The sequence below is a fragment of the Entelurus aequoreus genome, linkage group LG01 (genome assembly GCF_033978785.1).
Source record: "Entelurus aequoreus isolate RoL-2023_Sb linkage group LG01, RoL_Eaeq_v1.1, whole genome shotgun sequence".
In the NCBI taxonomy this organism is placed as follows: domain Eukaryota; kingdom Metazoa; phylum Chordata; class Actinopteri; order Syngnathiformes; family Syngnathidae; genus Entelurus; species Entelurus aequoreus.
The window spans coordinates 75,422,535-75,443,624 of NC_084731.1; the positions used below are offsets into that span (position 1 = coordinate 75,422,535).

Below are 21,090 nucleotides of genomic sequence, written 5' to 3' on the forward strand. Positions count from 1 at the left end.
TTGCGACCTTTATCGTCGTTGTTCTCTACTAAATCCTTTCAGAAAAAATATGGCAATATCGCGAAATGATCAAGTATGACACATAGAATGGATCTGCTATCCCCGTTTAAAAAAAAAAATTCATTTCAGTAGGCCTTTAGCGCACTTACATACTTACACTTAGCATTTTGTACAAAGTGCATATATTTAAGTGTACGCTCTGGCGTTAGTAGGGTTTCATTTTGCACACTTACATACTTACACTTAGTATTTTGTACAAAGTGTACAAAGTGCACATATTTAAGTGTACGCCCTGGCGTTAGTCGTGTTTCATTTCACACGCTTTCGTACTGACACTTAGCAATTTGTACAAAGTGTACATAGTGCATATATTTAAGTGTACGCCCTGGCATTAGTAGTGTTTCACTTCGCACACTTACATACTAACACTTAGCAATTTGTACAAAGTGTACATAGTGCATATATTTAAAAGTGTACGTCCTGGCGTTGGTAGTGTTTCACTTTGCGCACTTACATTTAGCATTTTGTACAAAGTGCACATTATATTTAAGTGTACGCCCTGGCGTTAGTAGTGTTTCACTTTGCACACTTACATACTAACACTTAGCATTTTGTACAAAGTGTACGTAGTACAAATGTTTAAGTGTACACCCTGGCGTTAGTAGTTTTTCACTTTGCGCACTTACATACTTACACTTAGCATTTTGTACATAGTACAAATGTTTAGATAATTAGCATTTTTTACAAAGTGTACATCATATTTAAGTGTATGCCCTGGCGTTAGTAGTGTTTCACTTTGCACACTTACAGTTAGCATTTTGTACAAAGTGTACATAGTACAAATGTTTAAGTGTACGCCCTGGCGTTCATAGTGTTTCACTTTGCGCACTTACATACGTACACTTAGCATTTTGTACATAGTACAAAAGTTTAAATGTTTAAAAAATTAGCATTTTTTACAAAGTATACTTAGTACACACATACGAGTGTACGCCCAGGCATTAGTAGTGTTTCACTTCGCATACTTACATACTTACACTTAACATTTTGTACATGTGTACTATGTACACATAGTACACATTTTCAAGTGTACACCCTTACGTTAGTGTTTCCCTTTGCGCACTTACACACTTACACTCAGAGTTTTGTACAAAATGTACAGAGTACACATTTTTAAGTGTACGCCCTGGCGTTCGTAGTGTTTTACTTCATGCACTTACATACTTACACTTAACTTTTTGTACAAAGTGTACATAGTACACATTTTCAAGTGTACACTCTGGTGCTCGTAGTGAGTCACTTTGCACACTTACATACTTATACTTAACATTTTGTACAAATTGTACATAGTACACATATTTAAGTGTACGGCCTGGCATTAGTAGTGTTTCAGTTTGCGCACTTTCGTACACTCAACATTTAGTGTACCTGTCAGTGTGAACGCACCCAAGTGTAAGGTTGCGTCTCAAATTGCACACTTCCATACATACTCTTAACATTTTGAGTACATAAGTGCATAGACACCGGCATGTACTAGGCAGTGCGGGTATGGAAGTGTGCAAGTACCGTTCCGGCCCACTGGAAGTGCGCGACTTGAGACACGGCCATGTTGACACGGGAAGCCCCGCCTACCTGCCATCCCGTCAGCCTCTCTGGCGCCAGACAGGTAGTGCTCCTTGCGGTGGTGAGGTTCCCCCAGTTTGAAGAGGTCCTCCAGTCGGAGGAACTGGCAGACGCCCTGCCAGATGGAGCCGCACGCCACCAGTCGGTTGCCGGTGTAGTCCACCAGAAGGAGCTTGTTCACGTTGTCCAGCGACTCCAGGCTGACCCAACACACACACACACACACACATGGTAAGAAGACAAGACAGCGGAGACCGCCAGGAGAGACCACCATGCGAGACCACCATGCGAGACTGACCGGTGAGCGCAGGCCCTGACGCTGGGTGGGGGGTAACACTTGGCGTTGTCCTCCACCGGTCCGGTCATGTGACTCCTCATCTCGGTCAGGTTGGCCGACAGTTTGAGCACGCGGTTGACGGCTCCGACAAAGACCTCGCCCGTCCTCTTGTGGACGGTCAGGTGGGTGAGGGAGGCGTCAAACACCTGGTACGCAACCCTGCCACCCGCCGCCACCAGGGGGGGAGGAGGCGCCGCCGGAGCAGAGCGGAGGGGGGAGGGGAGCAGGAGGAGCGAGACTGAGGAGAGCAGGAGGTGGAGAGGAGAGGAGAACATGGCGGGAAGCGGTGGAGGGAAGGAGAGAAGAGGAAAGAGGAGCTGTCCACGGGTGGATGATGCGTGTCAGCAAGTCATGACTGTCAGAAAAGAAGATGGCTGCCATTAGTCGATTGTGTTTTCATAACAATGAACACCAGCATTTATCTAGAAACCTTTCATAAAATCTGTTGAATATTATTAGAATTCCTGAGTTATTGACATACAGTGAAAACTCTATTTACAAACTCAGGCAAAAAGCAGGCAGAGCCCTCCATGTCAATTGCTGCACAGCACACTACTACCGTGAATCCCTAGATTTTTCCTACGCTTTGCACCCTGCGGCTTACACAACGGTGCGGCTGATTAATGGATTTTTTTTCCGCTGAGGACCCATAAAGCAAATAGTTTTCATGAAACACCTGCAAAGACACTGAAAAGGTGAGTTATTGTTTGAGCTATGGCACCATCTTGAAAGTGAATTCTTGCTGTTTAAAGCTTTGAACCGGAAGTAGAAGTGCCGTTCCGTCTTCTAGCCGTCCATAGCGTTTCGACTCGTATGGATTCTTCCTTCATCACTCCAAGCAACGTTTGTAAGTTTTACAATATAACTAAAACAATTCGTACTTACTAAACCGTTCCATGTCTGATGTCAGGAGGAACGTTTTCATGCATATTTACACGTGCTATCGTAATGTAATGAAACTAGCTTCACTAGCTTTAGCTAATATGCTAACCCTTTTACATGAGTCTGTGTTAGTATTATTAACTTACAATGGCATTATTTTTACTCTTTCAGTTTCACAAATTCCGCAGTAAATTCACCAAAACGTCACCGTGGAGTTACTGAGTCTGTTTAGCTGATTGAAGAGCTAGCTTGCGCAGCTAGTGGGTCCATGACGATGACTTCTGTTTTGTTTGACCAGCCGTTTTACTGCCCCGTTACAGACACCATTTGGAAACAAATAAGGTATGTAAATAAACATTTACAGAATATTTCTGTGTAAATAACTCATTTCAAAACGTACATATCTGTGGCTTATAGTCCGGTGTGGATAATGTATGCAAAAATATTGTTTCTTCTGAAAATTTAGTGGGTGCGGTTTATAGACCGGTGCGCTCTATAGTCCAGTTAATACCGTAAGTTGGTAAATCAGGGTTCCACTTTGTATCGATTAGCACAGCAGACGGGAATGAAACCAACAGCGCCTCTGCTGGCTGCAGCCAAATAGCGCTTCAAGACTTGAAGATTCCACAATCAATCGTCATTGATCACTTGCCTCAACTCAACTAATGTCTGCTCTGTTACCACAGTAACCACCCCCATCGCCATCACACGCAAGCGATGAGTTTGTGTCCTACTCAGTAAACAATGTGTCTTTGTTGTGTGTTTATTGGAGCTTGTGATTTTTAAAGGGGGGGTCAAAAAGGGTCAACATGGCGGATTAAAAGAGACAATATTGTATCTTTCCTGACTTTCTCAGACCCTCACTAGCTAGGAGGGACTCTGTCTCACAGCTGGACTGGGGACACCTCGGTATCCCCCACCAGAAACAGGAGGATGTGGCCGGAGACAGGAAGGGTCCTACTTCCCCTCATGTCCTCACTACGTTTTCAAAGGTTGGCTGTATGTGTGCAAGATGATGGATGGTCAAGTGAAACTGAAGAGCACTTCAAGGAAACACACACACACACACACGCACACACACACACACACACACACACACACACACACACACACACACACACACACACACACACACACACACACACACACACACACACACACATAGGTCCATCTGTCGACCCCTCCCCTCTGTCGGGCCCCCTTAGCTCAGCAGGCTAATTAGCTAATGTGCTGATCTTTCACTGCTTCTTTGCAGAGTGTGTACGTGTGTGTGTGTGTGTGTGTGTGTGTGTGTGTGTGTGTGTGTGTGTGTGCGCGGTCATGGCCACTGCTGAAGTAAAACTTTATTAGTGCGACTCGGTGGATGGCGTCTCATTAGCCGCTAATCATCAAGATTGCAATGGAAGTCAACACGTGCGACGCTGACACATGCTACGTGCGCAAATGCTAACTATCAAGTGTCCGAAGTCTGCCAGCTTTTTTTTTTTTTTTTCATGCGGTCCGCGTCAAACATTAACGAAGGATCAGGGTCACTCTAAAAAAATACAAACGGAAAAAAAAAAATTACAAGATGTTTTTAGAAAAATGTTATCAAGTAAGAAAACATAAATGGAGATGGTGTTTTTTATGCTATTTTAGCTGTCTGGCAAAACTTACTGACTTTTTTGTGTCCTATAAACAGAAAGAAAAAACATTTGAAAGTCACCAAATGACAAAGGTTTGGACACCAAAAGAGTTAGCAAAGCAATTAGCGTAGGAGCTCGGAGAATGGCTTCTTTGTTAAAGTACTTAAGTACCAATGATTGTCACACACACACGAGGTGTGGCGAAATTATTCTCTGCATTTGACCTATCACCCTTGATCACCCCCTGAGAGGTGAGGGTAGCAGTGAGCAGCAGCGGTGGCCGCGCCCGGGAATAATTTTTGGTGATTTAACCCCCAATTCCAACCCTTCATGCTGAGTGCCAAGCAGGGAGGTAATGGGTCCCATTTTTATAGTCTTTGGTATGACTCGGCCGGGGTTTGAACTCGCAACCTACCGATCTCAGGGCAGACACTCTAACCACTAGGCCACTGAGTAGGTGGGCCAGTGGTTTTCTTTGTGACCTCATTTTCTTGTTCTTGGTGTGAATTAGCCTGCTAGCGGCTTTGCGAGCCAGGAAGCACACGTGCCATGTGATTGGTCAATAGGAAAAGGAGTGGGCGGGGACACAAAGACACCTGATGAGCTACACCGAGCAGTAGTGAGTGTCACGACCCGATTGGTCTATCCATCCATCCATCCATTTTCTACCGCTTATTCCCTTCGGGGTTGCGGGGGGCGCTGGAGCCTATCTCAGCTACAATCGGGCGAAAGGCGATTGGTCTGCACATGTGCAAAGACGACATCCCTTCCTGTCAACTTATTTTTTTCCGGAAGTTACATTCGTGCAGGCCGTCACTATTGCAACGGTTTCCCTTTTATTGTCATCTTTATTCACATAAAAATGTCATATAAACGATTACAAACAAAACAAATGTTATTTAAGAATACAGTATTTGTTTAGAAAACGTACGTACATATCTGTACAGACACTTGAACGATCAATCTCTTTTACTGCTTTATTTACCGTAAATTCCAGACTACAAGCCGCTACTTTTTCCCGACGCTTTGAACCATGCGGCTTATAAAAAGGTGCGGCTAATTTACAATTTTTTTTCCCCGCTGATGGCCACAATGCAAATAGTTTAAAAAAACAAAAACATGCTACGACATTGAAATGGTGTTATTGTTTGTGCTATGTTGCCATCTTTTGGACAAGTTCGCTCATTGCAGGTGCTGCAGTGCCCTTCTGTTTAGACGGAAGCACAAGTGTCATTTTGTCTTCTCGTCGTCCATAGCATTTCTACTCGCACTGATTTTTCATTCATCACTCCAAGCAACATTTGTAAGTTTTACAATACAACTAAAACAATTCATACTAAATAAACCTTCCCATGTGTGATGTCTGTAGGAGTGTTTTCATGCATATTTGTACATGCTATTGTAATGTGATGAAGTTAAAGTCCCAATGATTGTCACACACACACTAGGTGTGGCGAAATTATTCTCTGCATTTGACCCATCACCCTAGATCAACCCCCTGGGAGGTGAAGGGAGCAGTGGGCAGCAGCGGTGGCCGCGCCCGGGAATCATTTTTGGTGCTTTAACCCCCAATTCCAACCCTTGATGCTGAGTGCCAAGCAGGGAGGTAATGGGTAGCTAACGTCATTAGCAATAGTTAATATGCTGACACGTTTACATTAGTCTGTGTTAGTATTATTAACTTACAATGGTATTCTCTTTACTGTTTCAGTTTCACAAATTCCTCAGTAAACCAAAACGTCACTGTGGTGTTACTGAGTCTGTTTAGCTGATTGGAGAGCCAGCTTGCGCAGCTAGTGGGTCCATGACGATGACTTCTGTTTTGTTTGAACAGCCGTTTTACTGCCATGTTACAGACACCGTTTGGAAACAATTAAAGCATGCGAAGAAACGTTGACAATTTTTTGTGTGTAAATAACTAATTTCACAATGTATATATCTGCGGCTTGAAGTCCGGTGCGGCAAATATATGGAAATTGATTTTTTTTCTTCAAAAATTTTGTGGGTGTGGCTTATATACGCCCTATAGTCCGGAAATCAAATACATAAATTCACAATACTGACAATTTAAAAGTCTACCATTTGTTAGGCTGCAGATATACATTTTAGTTAAGACTCGTTTAAAAAAAACCAAAAAACTATGCGATGGAAGTCAGTGGCGCCCCCGTGTGCCATTCATTGTTATGACAGAAAAGTGAAAGTGTTTGAAATTGTGGCAATAACACTCGCTGATTTTTTTTAAATCTACCCCTTGTTCATTTTTATATCCTTGTTCATTTTTATATCCTTGTTCTCTTTAATATTATGTAAGATATTTGTTTTACACAAAACATGAGTAAAACATTCAAATATCACAGCACATGACGTCGCACAAGCTCCGTCGTAAAATATTGCAAGTTCAGGACGTTCTACGTCAAGGCTAATAATTAAGGAAAAAATCTGATTCGTGATTCTTATTTATAACGTTTCTGAATCGATTCCAAATTTTCAAGAAGCAATTTTTTAAAATATTTGTAGGCCATCCTAAATTGTTCACTGTGCCAAGAGGAGCTTCTGTTACCTGTTTTGAAAAGTTTTTATTTTATTGTGAAAATCTGTTTGACACATGCTGGAACGAGAATCGATTCTAAATCGAATCGTCACCCCAAGAATCGGAATCAAACTAAATCGTTCTCACTCGTACTGATTATGCAAATCAGATAGTGATGTCATTTCGCGCCACAGATACATTACGGTCTCGTGGGTGGAAAAACGCAGCAGTCCTTCTGGGGAGTGACCTCTGTCACCATGGAAACGACCCCAACCCGCTTCCTAGTTGTTTGTTTCGCACCGCTCTCTGATTGGTTGGTAGCACGCCGAGTCAATTGGGACCGTGAGGCTCGACTGGAGACACGCCACGAAGGAAAGTGCTTGTAAAAATCTGGCAAGCGACGGTTGCTATGGCAGCAGCCACGGGAGTGGCTTAAGTCAGCACACACACCCCGCTAGCCAACTGACAAACATATCTAGCGTATGACCGTTGATGCATAAACCCCAAAAAAGTCTCGCACTGTCCAAATACCACTGCACCTCGCTGTACGCACTTAAAGGACAAAACACACACACACACACACACACACACACACACACACTGCTGCTGGAGGTCGTAGGTCATCAAGGGCGGAAGAGAAGGGAGCCAAGTGATTGCTTCCTTTGGGTTGTTGAGCGTGTCCTGTCTGAGTGAGTGTGTGTGTGTGTTTGAGACTAAAGTAAAAGGCAACAGGTGTCAGAGCGTCAACAATAACATAATTTTACTATTGTTAAATATAAAGATATGTACATTTGTCTCTTTTTTTGCATCAATGACGTATGGCCACGTTATGTTTCTGAAATGAAAGCAAAAAAAACATGCCTATGAGTGCTTTTAAATGAAGGTTGTGGAGCAACAGTGACCCCTCCTGCTATTTCTTCTTATTCTCTGGCTGGCTGGGTGCACATGACGTAGGGCAGGGGCGTCAAACTCATTTTCATTCAGGGCCACATGGCAGTAATGGCCGCTTTTAAAAAATTAATTTACATTATGCATGCGGGTAATAACCTGTGATGAATCATGATTAATCAAAATGCATATGCATTTGATTTTTTTAATGTATAACTGGCTTAAAAATCATATATAAAGGTGACAAGCAGATATTTAACTATTTGTTTTTATCTCACAAATATATATAATGATATCATTGGCATGATCAGATAATATTAAAGTTTAAAATATGCGGTAACACTTTAGTATGGGGAACATATTCTAAGTAACAAAGACTTAATTTAGAGTTATTTGGTTAGGGCATGCAGAATAAGGCATTAATAAGTACTTAATGACTATTTAAGAGCCAATATATTACTAATTTGCATGTTAATAAGCAACTAATTAATGGTGAATATGTTCCCCATACTAAAGTGTTACCAAATATGCATTTTTTTCTGTCAAAATTGAAAGAACGAATGCATTTAGTAAAAAAAAATGTTTTAAAGTATTTTATTGAAACCCATTTTTTCCAGGCTTTCGCGGGCCACATATAATGATGTGGCGCCTTGAGTTTGACACCTGTGACGTAGGGCAGAGGTGTCAAACTGCTTTTCATTGAGGGCCACATCGCAGTTATGGCTGCCTCCAGTGGATATGAAATGAAATGTATGTTATTACACCATTGCATATGCATTTGATCATTTTGGTATGTACAAATTGATAACTCTCCTCTCTCTTTATTTACAAAACATTAAAAAAGTCCATGCACTTAACAATTGTATAAACTCCCAGGAAGCTGTAATGGCTTACAAGTGGGGGCCCCCCAGGAAGCTGTAATAGCTTACAAGCTGGGGCCCCCCAGGAAGCTGTAATAGCTTACAAGAGGGGGCCCCACTACAGTACATGTAAAATAATAAGGTACAAGATTGATGACATTTTCACATGCTTACATCCGAAAGTTTAAATTTGCATTTTCTGGCAGTTGGTGGTCTTGCACATTGCAATTTGCCAATAACATGCCTTCCGCCCGAATGCAGCTGAGATAGGCTCCAGCATATCCCGCGACCCCGATAGGGACAAGCGGTAGCAAATTGATTTTTCCAAGATGGCGCCGCTGTAGTGGCAGCTGTTGGCAGGAGCTCTGTGCTCTTGTGTCATCCTTTTGTGTTTCCCTCTTCTTTTCATGTGTTATTATATATCAATCAATCAATGTTTATTTATATAGCCCTAAATCACAAGTGTCTCAAAGGGCTGTACAAGCCACAATGACATCCTCGGTACAGAGCCCACATACGGGCAAGGAAAACTCACCCCAGTGGGACGTCAATGTGAATGACTATGAGAAACCTTGGAGAGGACCGCATATGTGGGTAACCCCCCCCCTCTAGGGGAGACCGAAAGCAATGGATGTCGAGTGGGTCTGACATAATATTGTGAAAGTCCAACACATCAGCGAAAGTCCAGTACATGGTGGGGCCAGCAGGAACCATCCTGAGTGGAGACGGGTCAGCAGCGTAGAGATGTCCCCATCCGATGAACAGGCTAGCGGTCCACCCCGGGTTGGGAGCAGAGTAGAAAAGAAAAGAAAAGAAACGGCAGATCAACTGGTCTAAAAAGGGAGTCTATTTAAAGGCTAGAGTATACAAATGAGGTTTAAGATGAGACTTAAATGCTTCTACTGAGGTAGCATCTCTAACTTTTACCGGGAGGGCATTCCGTAGTATTGGAGCCCGAATAGAAAACGCTCTATAGCCCGCAGACTTTTTTTGGGCTCTGGGAATCACTAATAAGCCGGAGTTCTTTGAACGCAGATTTTTTGCCGGGACATATGGTACAATACAATCGTCAAGATAGGCAGGAGCTTGACCGTGTAGTATTTTATACGTAAGTAGTAAAACCTTAAAGTCGCATCTTAGGTGCACAGGAAGCCAGTGCAAGTGAGCCAGTATAGTCGTAATATGATCAAACTTTCTTGTTTTTGTCAAAAGTCTAGCAGCCGCATTTTGTACCATCTGTAATCTTTTAATGCTAGACATAGGGAGGCCCGAAAACAAAACGTTACAGTAATCGAGACGAGATGTAACGAACGCATGGATAATGATCTCAGCATCGCTTGTGGACAAAATGGAACGAATTTTAGCGATATTACGGAGGTGAAAGAAGGCCGTTTTAGTAACACTCTTAATGTGTGACTCAAACGAGAGAGTTGGGTCGAAGATAATACCCAGATTCTTTACCGAGTCGCCTTGTTTAATTGTTTGGTTGTCAAATGTTAAGGTGGTATTATTAAATAGATGTCGGTGCTGAGCAGGACCGATAATCAGCATTTCGTTTTCTTAGCGTTGAGTTGCAAAAAGTTAGCGGACATCCATTGTTTAATTTCATTAAGACACGCCTCCAGCTGACTACAATCCGGCGTGTTGGTCAGCTTTAGGGGCATGTAGAGTTGGGTGTCATCAGCATAACAGTGAAAGCTAACACCGTATTTGCGTATGATGTCACCTAGCGGCAGCATGTAAATACTAAAGAGTGCAGGGCCAAGAACCGAACCCTGGGGAACTCCGCACGTTACCTTAACATAGTCCGAGGTCACATTGTTATGGGAGACACACTGCATCCTGTCAGTAAGATAAGAGTTAAACCAAGACAAGGCTAAGTCTGTCATCCCAATACGCGTTTTGATACGCTCTAATAAAATATTATGATCAACAGTATCGAAAGTGGCGCTAAGATCAAGAAGCAGCAACATAGATGACGCATCAGAATCCATCGTTAGCAATAGATCATTAGTCATTTTTGCGAGGGCTGTCTCCGTAGAATGATTTGCCCTGAAACCGGACTGAAAAGGTTCACAGAGATTGTTAGACGCTAAGTGTTCATTTAGCTGCTGTGCTACAATTTTTTCGAGGATTTTCGAGATAAACGGAAGGTGGGACACCGGCCGGTAGTTTACCAGGAGATCAGGATCGAGGTTAGGTCTTTTGAGTAGAGGATGAATAACCGCTTTTTTGAATGCTAGGGGAACAGTGCCAGAGGAAAGTAATAAGTTTATAATATTTAACACTAATGGACCTAATAATACAAAAAGCTCCTTGATAAGTTTCCCAGGAATTGGGTCAAGTAAACATGTTGTTTGTTTTGTCCCATTTACACATTTTGACAATTCCTCCAATGTTATTTCATCAAAGAGAGAGAAACTATTTTGGAGGGCGGTATCCGTTGTATATACAGTCGTATTTGTGTTAATAGAACCCAGTTGTAGCTGAGATGCATTGTCTTTAATCTCTTTTCTAATGACTTCAATTTTCTTATTAAAGAAATTCATAAAGTCATCTGCTGTGTGGGTGGAGCTACTGGGAGGAGTCCCTTGTTGGGTTAGCGATGCTACTGTACTAAACAGAAATTTAGGATCATTTTTGTTGAGGTGGATGAGATTTGAGTAATATTTAGCTTTAGCTGAGGTAAGCATAAGTTATTAAACTATCACACCATGCTTGATGGAAAACCTCAAGTTTAGTCGCACGCCATTTGCGTTCCAGCTTTCTACATGATAATTTCTGGGCTTTAGTTTCTTCTGTAAACCACGGGGTACGCCTTTTAGGGGCCCTTTTTAGCTTTAGCGGTGCTACACTATCAATGGTGTCGCGCAGGGCGTCATTAAAGTTGTTAGTGAGGTTATCAATAGAGCCCACATAATTTGGGAATGGTGCCATTACCGAAGGCAGTAGGTCAGTAAGAGTCGTCGTTGTGGCAGCATTAATGTTGCGGCTGCTATAGTAGTTATTATTATTATTATTAGTTTGTTGACAATTAGTCAGAACTTCGAATTTTATAAGATAATGATCGGACATTACTTTAGTGTACGGGAGTATCGTAACTTTAGAGGTGGTAACACCCCTGACAAGCACCAGATCTATCGTATTACCGTTGCGATGCGTGGGTTCATTTATTATTTGTGTAAGACCACAGCTATCAATTATAGTCTGGAGCGCCACGCATGGAGGGTCCGATGGGGTATTCATATGGATATTTAAGTCCCCCATTATGATTATATTGTCGGCGTGCGTCACTAGATCAGCAGCAAACTCTGAGAATTCGCTGATGAAGTCCGAATAGGGCCCAGGGGGGCGGTAGATAACAGCCAGGTGGAGAGGCAGCGGTGTGACAAACCTCAAAGTGAGCACCTTAAACGAGTTATATTTATTATTTAGGTTAGGTGTAAGATTATAGTTTTCATTGTATATTAGTGCGACACCCCCTCCCCTTTTAAGAGGTCGGGCAACATGTGTATTGGTATAGTTAGGAGGAGATGCCTCATTTAGCGCAAAAAAATCGTCTGGTTTGAGCCAGGTCTCGGCGAGACCAACGACGTCAAGTTTGTTGTCTCTAATGACTTCATTAACTAATAACGTTTTGGAAGATAATGATCTTATGTTTAAAAAGCCCATATTATAGGTAGTGGGCTGTTTTGAGGATTGTTTGTTGAAATTATCCGAAGTAGCAATATTAATAATGTTGCGTTTATTATGCGTATTGCACTTTAAATAGTTTCGACCATATCTAGGAATTGATACGACGGGGATATTCAGATTGTTTGCTTGATGTTGCGATAAACTGAACGCATCATAGTTAGCTACCTCAGTACAATGTATGTCTGCCTCTGACACGGTCACAAAAGAAAAAACATTATGTGAGTTGTGTTTTATTCTAAGAGAATTGCTATGTGTGCAGGGATTATCCAGCCTGACGCCGGCTAGTTCTAGTTTAAATGGCTTCTTACCCGGAGACTCCACGCTTCTTTGGTTAGTTTTTCTCTTTGTTGTTAGCCCCGCTCGGCAACCCCGCTTCTGCTTCCGCTCGCACCGCTTACGTCGTCTTCATTGGCGGTCACCGCTAGCACTTGACTCTGCTGCTACAAAGGCCGCTCGATGTAGTCCGCGAAGTATTCCCATGCTAGCGAGGAGATCCACCGTACATGCATCTTTCAGTCTATAACGACCCGATCCATCCACATCCAGAATTGTCTGTCGGTCGTATGTGATCACAGAGTGTTCACGCTTTGAGCCAGCCATGAAATTGACAGAAATGACGGGTGTTTTTTGCCAAATCGCTCTACACTCCCAAGAGCGTTAGCATAGCCGCAGCATAGCCATAGCCATGCGCCGCCATTTATATATATATATATATATATATATATATATATATATATATATATATATATATATATATATATATATATATATATATATATATATATATATATTTATTTTATTTTTTTTGCCTTTTGGTTCGGGTCCCTTTGGGACTGTGTGACAAGAGGTGGCACTTTCGTGACTTCTGCTGTGCTTTTTTGTGGACTTCTGGATCTGTTTTTTTTCTTTTGTCATAAAAAAATACAATCATGCGTGCTTACGGACTGTATCCCTGCAGACTGTATTGATCTATATTGATATATAATGTAGGAACCAGAAATATTAAAAACAGAAAGAAACAACCCTTTTGTGCGAATGAGTGTGAATGAGTGTAAATGGGGGAGGGAGGTTTTTTGGGTTGGTGCACTAATTGTAAGTGTATCTTGTGTTTTTTATGTTGATTTAATAAAAAAATAAAAAATAAAAATATATATATTTTTATTTTTTTTAATTTCTTGTGCGGCCCGGTACCAATCGATCCACGGACCGGTACCGGGCCGTGGCCCGGTGGTTGGGGACCACTGATGTAGGGCATAGACATCAATATAACTAGTTTCTAGGGCTGTGATTCTTTGGGCACCACCCGATTCGATTCTCGATTCAGAACGATTCTCGATTCAAAATCAATAATTTTTTAATAACTTTGGGTGCCAGTTCTAGGATTAACTACATTCCTCCATAAAATAGATGAACAGCACTGATAAATGTTTATATTAATTATAATACTGGTTTTGTTTAATAAAATTCTACCGAACCATTTAATAAAGTCAAACACAAATAAGGCAACAAGAGAAGTATCCAACAAGTCTCTTTTCTAAAGTCAATGTGTACAGCAGATATGATCATCTACTGTACATCAACAATATGATTTGCCTGAGTCGCTGGACAGGACAGATTTAAATAATAAATTACGTTTTTTCGGCAATTAAAAATTTAAACGGTAAACTGGAATTTTTATACTGCGGTTTAATAATAATAATACATTTTACTTATAAGGCGCCTTTCTGGGCACTCAAGGACACAGTACAAAATCAAAACAATAAAATAAATTGGCTAAAAACAACAACAACAAAGATAAATAAGATTTACAATGAATAACAGTCAGGAATAGGTGTGTTTTGAGTCTTGATTTGAAGAGGAATATTGTGTCTAAGTTAAGAAGGTCTGGTGGTAATGAGTTCCAAAGATGAGGGGCTGAGCGGCTGAAAGCTCGGGCACCCACGGTGGACAGTTTAAATAAGGGGACAGTGAGATGGATGGATGAAGAGGATCTTAGGGAACGTGAGGGCGTGGCGACATGGAGCAGGTCAAGAGAGATATGACGGAGAGGGGTTATGGATAGCTTTGAAAGTGAGGAGAATTATTTTAAAGTGGATACGGTGTTTGATGGGTAGCCAGTGAAGTTGCTGCAGAACAGGAGTGGTGTGCTGGATTGAAGGGGTTCTGGTGATTATCCGGGCTGCAGAGTTCTGGAGAAGCTGAAACTTGGTTTATCATTATACCGTTTACCGTTACATTCCTATAAGGGGGTCAATAAAAAAATAGATTTTCGAATGAATCGCGATTTTTATTTGTAATGATTCATATATGATTATTTTTTTTTTTAAACGGGAAAAATTATATATATACTTTTTTTTTTTTTTTTAATCGAAAAAAAATATCTATATATTTTTTTTTTATCAATTAAGAGTTACAAATAAAAATCGTGATTTATTACAAAATATATTTTTTATTGACATATATATATATAGGAATGTAACGGTTAACGGTATAATGATAAACCGCGGTAAAACTCCAGACGGTTAGTAATATCGTTAAAATTTTTAATTCCCGAAAAAACGTCATTTATTAATGCATTTTAGGCAACACTGCTTACTGCTCTGGAGATGTTCCCTCCCAATAAACGGGGCCGATTGCTTCGTTCCACTCACTTGTACGTCCGTGGAGTATCGGCGTGCGTTTAAGAGCGCACTGCTGTTATTAGATGACGTCAGGTGTGGACAATTTTGGAGACAGACGCATTTGTCCCACACTAAAAGTATATCTTGGAGGAGAAAAATATTTGATGTTGCTTTCATTTTCTCAATACAGCGTCCGTCAGCTGCTGTGACTGCGAGTTAATGATGTGAGGAAACAAGCAGCAGGTGTTGTGTCGTGAACGTTGTCACAACTTGTTTATAAAGTCTTGAGTTTGTTTACTGGGATGCTCACTCCTCCTTTATTTAACTGCTAACGTTGTCAGTGTTCAAATAACATCAATACTAGCTAAAACCTTTTGTCATCACATTGAATTAAAGCAGGCTGTATTGTCAGTGAGGCACAAAGATAGTGTATTGGATGTGAGAAGGTATCACTGTGTTTATTTCTGTTGGCCAAACTGTTGCACTAAACCACATGGTTGTTGGAGAAGAACAAAGCTTGTTTATTAGACTCAATCTTCATTAGTCAAACTGCTTTGTGTTTTATATTGATATCAAAAATTAAACACCGTGTTTTTTTTTAACATAAATTTATAGCCATTAGGTGACATCTTGCACAATTTTCACATGTATTTTTATTTATGTTATTATTTAGTTTCTGCCATATTACTTTGTTTATAATGCTTGTGTTGCTTTCATATAAACATTCAATTTTCTACTTGAGATACATAGATACATTTTAAATGTGGTGTGTTTTTTTTAAATAAAACTTGTTTAAAAGATTTGAGTATAAATAGTTTTTGAAATTTTTTAGCACATTTAAAAATACTGCGATAATTATGATAACCGTGATAATTTTTGTCACAATAACCGTGACAATAATTTTTCATACCGTGGCATCATACGGTAACAAAATGCGATGTACGGTTAGATCAATAGGTGTTATTTTACATTATTTTATTAGCTTGAATGGGAAAGTGGCCCCTGCCAAGATGGCCACCACATAGGCACGTCGCCTACATTGGTGGATACAGCATGATGACATAATAAGCATGCCTGGACAATATATTGTCCTACAAATTATTGCAGATAAATTATATTATTGCCAGCATTATTTTGAGACCAAATTAACGTAATCATAACTAGGGCTGCAAATAACGATTCATTTGATAATCGATTAATCTGTCGATTATTACTTCGATTAATCAATTAATAATCGGATAAAAGAGACAAACTCAATCAATCAATCAATCAATGTTTATTTATATAGCCCTAAATCACAAAAGTCTCAAAGGGCTGCACAAGCCACAACGACATCCTCGGTACAGAGCCCACATAAGGGACGTCGATGTCAATGACTATGAGAAACCTTGGAGAGGATCGCATATGTGGGTAACCCCCCCTCTAAGTACAGTCCTTAGTGGATCTAACATAATAGTGAGAGTCCAGACTACATTTCTATCCTTTCCAGTATTTTATTGAAAAAAAACCGCATACTGGCACCATACTTATTTTGATTATTGTTTCTCAGCTGTTTGTACATGTTGCAGTTCATAAATAAAGGTTTATAAAAAATAAAATAAAATAAAACATTTTTTTTTTAATAAATAAAAGAAAATTGCCTCTGCGTATGCGCATAGCATAGATCCAACGAATCGATGACTAAATTAATCGCCAACTATTTTTTATAATCGATTCAATCGATTAGTTGTTGCAGCCCTAATCATAACATATAAAATTACAGACCGATTGATTATCGGCCTGGCCGACTATCTACGCCGATATTTGGCATTTTGACGTATATCGTGTCTGACTTTTTTTTACAACTACAACAGAACTACATTTGCAAATACAATATTTACACATATGATACCAGTATTTACTAAATAAAAATTATTAGCAAAGTTGATAGTAATAACCAATTGTCAAGCACCGGCCCTTTTGCCCTGCATGAGAAAAGTGACATTTCTTTTAAATAATTGGTCTCTGCCCTAAAAAAAACATATCGGCCCATTTATACTATTGACTTTGTTTTGCTCAAACAATTGTATTCAATAAAGGAGAATACGGAACATGTTTAGATATTGTGCTGATATTTTTAAACAATCAATAGCACTCACCATAAATAAGTAACATTTACAGTTAGTACATGTGATTGGTATCGGCTGATCTCACTCATGGATGATCGGAATTGGCAGCATGAATCCCTGATCGGAACTTCCTTGATTTTAAAAATGGGACATTTCCCAAGGAAAAGGGTAAAAATAAAATAACAAAATCACAGTTAAATCAATTAAAAAAACAATTAATGGCCACGACGAGACTTGAACACATGTCCCGTATCACATGAACGTGTCAAATAACCACAGTGCTATCCACTTGAATGCATGCACAGCAATTAGAAGGTCTAAGGTAAGGATTTACAGCAGCTAGCAAGTCTAAAGTAAGGATTTATAGCAGCTAGCAGGTCTAAAGTAAGGATTTATAGCAGTTAGCAAGTCTAAAGTAAGGACTCATTAAGCTAGCAGGTTTAAGGTAAGGATTCATAGAAGCTAGCAGGTGTAAGGTAAGGGCTTATAAAAACTAACAGGTCTAAGGTAAGGATTCATACAAGCTAGCAGGTCTAAGGTAAGGATTTATAGAAGTTAGCAGGTCTAAAGTAAGTAATTATAGCAGCTAGCAAGTCTAGAGTAAGGATTTATAGCAGCTAGCAGGTCTAAAGTAATGATTTATAGAAGCTAGCAGGTGTAAGGTAAGGATTCATTGAAGCTAGCAGGTTTAAGGTAAGGATTTATTGAAGCCAGCAAGTCTAAGGTAAGGATTTATAAAAGTTAGCAGGTCCAAGCTAAGGATTTAGAGCAGCTTGCAGGTCTAAAGTAATGATTTATAGAAGCTATCAGGTCTAGGGTAAGGATTCATAGCAGTTAGCAGGTCTAAATTAAGAAATTATAGCAGCTAGCAAGTCTAGAGTAAGGATTTATAGCAGCTAGCAAGTCTAGAGTAAGGATTTATAGCAGCTAGCAGGTCTAAAGTAATGATTTATAGAAGCTAGCAGGTCTAAAGTAATGATTTATAGAAGCTTGCAGGTCTAGGGTAAGGATTCATAGAAGTTAACAAGTCTAAAGTAAGAAATTATAGCAGCTAGCAAGTCTAGAGTAAGGATTTATAGCAGCTACCAGGTCTGAAGTAATGATTTATAGAAGCTAGCAGGTGTAAAGTAGGGATTCATTTGAAGCTAGCAGGTCTAATGTAAGGATTTATTGGAGCCAGCAGGTCTAATGTAAGTATTTATTGGAGCCAGCAGGTCTAAGGTAAGTATTTATTGGAGGCAGCAGGTCTAAAGTAAGGATTTACAGAAGCTAGCAGGTCTAGGGTAAGGATTCATAGAAGTTAGCAGGTCTAAAGTAAGGAATTATAGCAGCCAGCAAGTCCAGAGTAAGGATTTATAGCAGCTAGCAAGTCTAAAGTAAGGATTTATTGAAGCCAGCAGGTCTAAGGTAAGGATTCACAGCAGTTAGCAAGTCCGAGGTAAGGATTCCCAGTGAGGAAAGTTGTTATATTGCATAATAAAAATAGTCACAGGACTTAGAGTTGAGTCATTTTTCAAGCTGCCATTTCTTCCTCCGTGTTACAGAGTCAGAGGAAGTGTGAGCAGCTGCCTGCTTTTCAATAACTAAAGATAAAAAGTCTTCTATTCGTCAAGATATTTACACAAGTTTGGATTTTTGGCAGCGATGTCTTTTCTGTCGTCTTCATGTCCGCCCAGCTCTCTCACCTTGTTGATTTGATAGAATCCCGTAACGAGGAACTCGCTGTGCTACTTTCACCAGCCTACCCCGGAGTCGCTACAGTATCGTGAGTATTTTTCTTTTTTTGTGGAGAGCAAAATCCGGGGGGAAAAATGGGACCGGGAAGATGCCGGGAAAGAAGGACAAAACACGGAATTCCCTGGCTATAGCGGGAAGGTTGACAAGTACGGCGGTGCTTTTCACGAGTGGCTAGCGAGGCTCTGTCTGTGCATCCTGTGTGTGTGTTTAAGCTAGCGGCCCCCGCCTCCGCCCACAGAGACAAAGATAGTGAATTGCAAAGAGGATACGCTCCGTTCATTTCAATTCTGCTATCGAACAAATGCACTCAGCTGCCGAGGTCTGTGCACAGAGTGAACACTCTTGCTTGCGAGAGACGAACTAAACAAACACGGAACACGCCAAATTATCGACGACGGCGAAATTATCCCGCTCATTTACATTTATCGTTCGATTAAATTGATTTATCGACTATCGGCTCAGGTCTAGTACAATGCATACTGCCACCTACTGTAAAGCGTTGTAACGACAAGCCACTTTGCCTGACAGTGCCATTTGAACCAGTACCAATTCCTGGTACCTGGGAATTGATACCAGTACTCAACAGTGGCAATTTGCAATACTTTTGTGTGTATTATTAAATATTAATTTATTTTTTATAATACAATCTCACTTTTTATTGAAAATGTTCAAAAATCGGTGATCATGATAACCGCTGTCCAGTTGTTATATCTTGTTTTATTGTAACATTTCTGAGTCTCAATTACAGTTGCAAATCCAAGACGTTAGATGGCAGTAGTGTAAAGTTTATGGTGTTTTTTTAGTTTTTTGTTGCGCCCTAAAAAGTTTCAATACTGTAAGTATTGTACTTATTACGCACCAGCTCTTTGATAGTAACGTGCATTTTAGTTGTAGTTTTCAATAACAAACTTGGAGTTGTTGAAGTTGCCATGTAAAACCGCTAATGCTAATCTGTACCATGTCAATAGCAAAGTCAATGTATATTAGCATCAAGCTAGCGCATTTTTTTGAAAAGTGGAAGCTTACTTTACTTAAGTTTTTGAGTCTGTTTTTTTGGTTGGCACTGAAAACCGCAACATCACAGAGGTAGTTTTGGAGAGTCCGCTCTCAGTGCCGCTGGAGTGATCGCCAAGTGGTGAATCAGTTGAATAATTGACAACTGGGCCGATATTTGGTAAGTGAATGAAGTTTGCCAGCCTCAACAATAGCCGTTGTTATGGGTTACAAGAGCGGTCACTGGGCGTTTGGACGACATATAAACGGTAGTGATAATAACTGACGTAGAACTCCCGACGGTTGATATTACCGTGATTGGGATCAACTGGCGTTAGCTTGCTAGTTAGCTTAAATGCCAACATGTAAACGAGACATTGGCGTCATTCCCCCAATATAAACTTGAACACATTACTGTCCAAACAAGTGAGATACAGTGTTCACATTAAACATGTGCTGTTTTTGCACAAAGTGATGGATGTCAAGTAGGAACAGACGAACTCCGTTCAACAAGAAGTGAACTCGCGTGACGTCACATAAACCGGAAGTGAAACAACTGATCACCCAATTTACATGAAAAAAAACCCTAAAACATTCTGAAACGTGTACTAACTAAAATGGAAGAAGATAAACATATTTAAACATACATAAAATTAATTTGGCTCTTAAAAGCCAGAATAAAATGTTTCCTCTGCTAAGAAAGTATGTTGTGTCAATATTTTTTTAATATCCATCCATCCATCCATCCATTTTCTACCGCTTGTCCCTTTTGGGGTCGCTGGAGCCTATCTCAGCTGCATTCGGGCGGTAGGCGGGGTACACCCTGGACACGTCGCCACCTCATCTCACGGCCAACACAGATAGACAGACAACATTCACACTCACATTCACACACTAGGGCCAATTTAGTGTTGCCAATCAACCTATCCCCAGGTGCATGTCTTTTGATGTGGGAGGAAGCCGGAGTACCCGGAGGGAACCCACGCAGTCACGGGGAGAACATGCAAACTCCACACAGAAAGATCCCGAGCCCGGGATTGAACTCAGGACTATTTAGGACCTTTGTATTGTGAGGCAGATGCACTAACCCCTAATAATTCAAATAAAAAGTAGTATTTTAGCGTGTGAATAATTACTTTCAACAATACCACAATAATATTGATAACCGTGATCACTTTGGTCGCAATAAC

At 40.5% G+C, this 21,090-nt stretch overlaps 1 protein-coding gene across 1 annotated transcript in view; it reads right to left on the reverse strand.

Annotated features, from left to right (window-relative positions):
• The window catches only part of plxna3 (plexin A3), a 92,363-nt gene that overhangs the window by 59,270 nt on the left and 12,003 nt on the right, over positions 1-21,090 (reverse strand). Inside the window, exons 2-3 of the mRNA XM_062058214.1 lie at positions 1,922-2,315; positions 1,633-1,823 (exon numbers count right to left, since the gene is read on the reverse strand). Coding sequence (XP_061914198.1) covers positions 1,633-1,823; positions 1,922-2,235 — 505 coding nt within the window. The 5' untranslated portion in view covers positions 2,236-2,315. The remainder of the gene's footprint in view (positions 1-1,632; positions 1,824-1,921; positions 2,316-21,090) is intronic.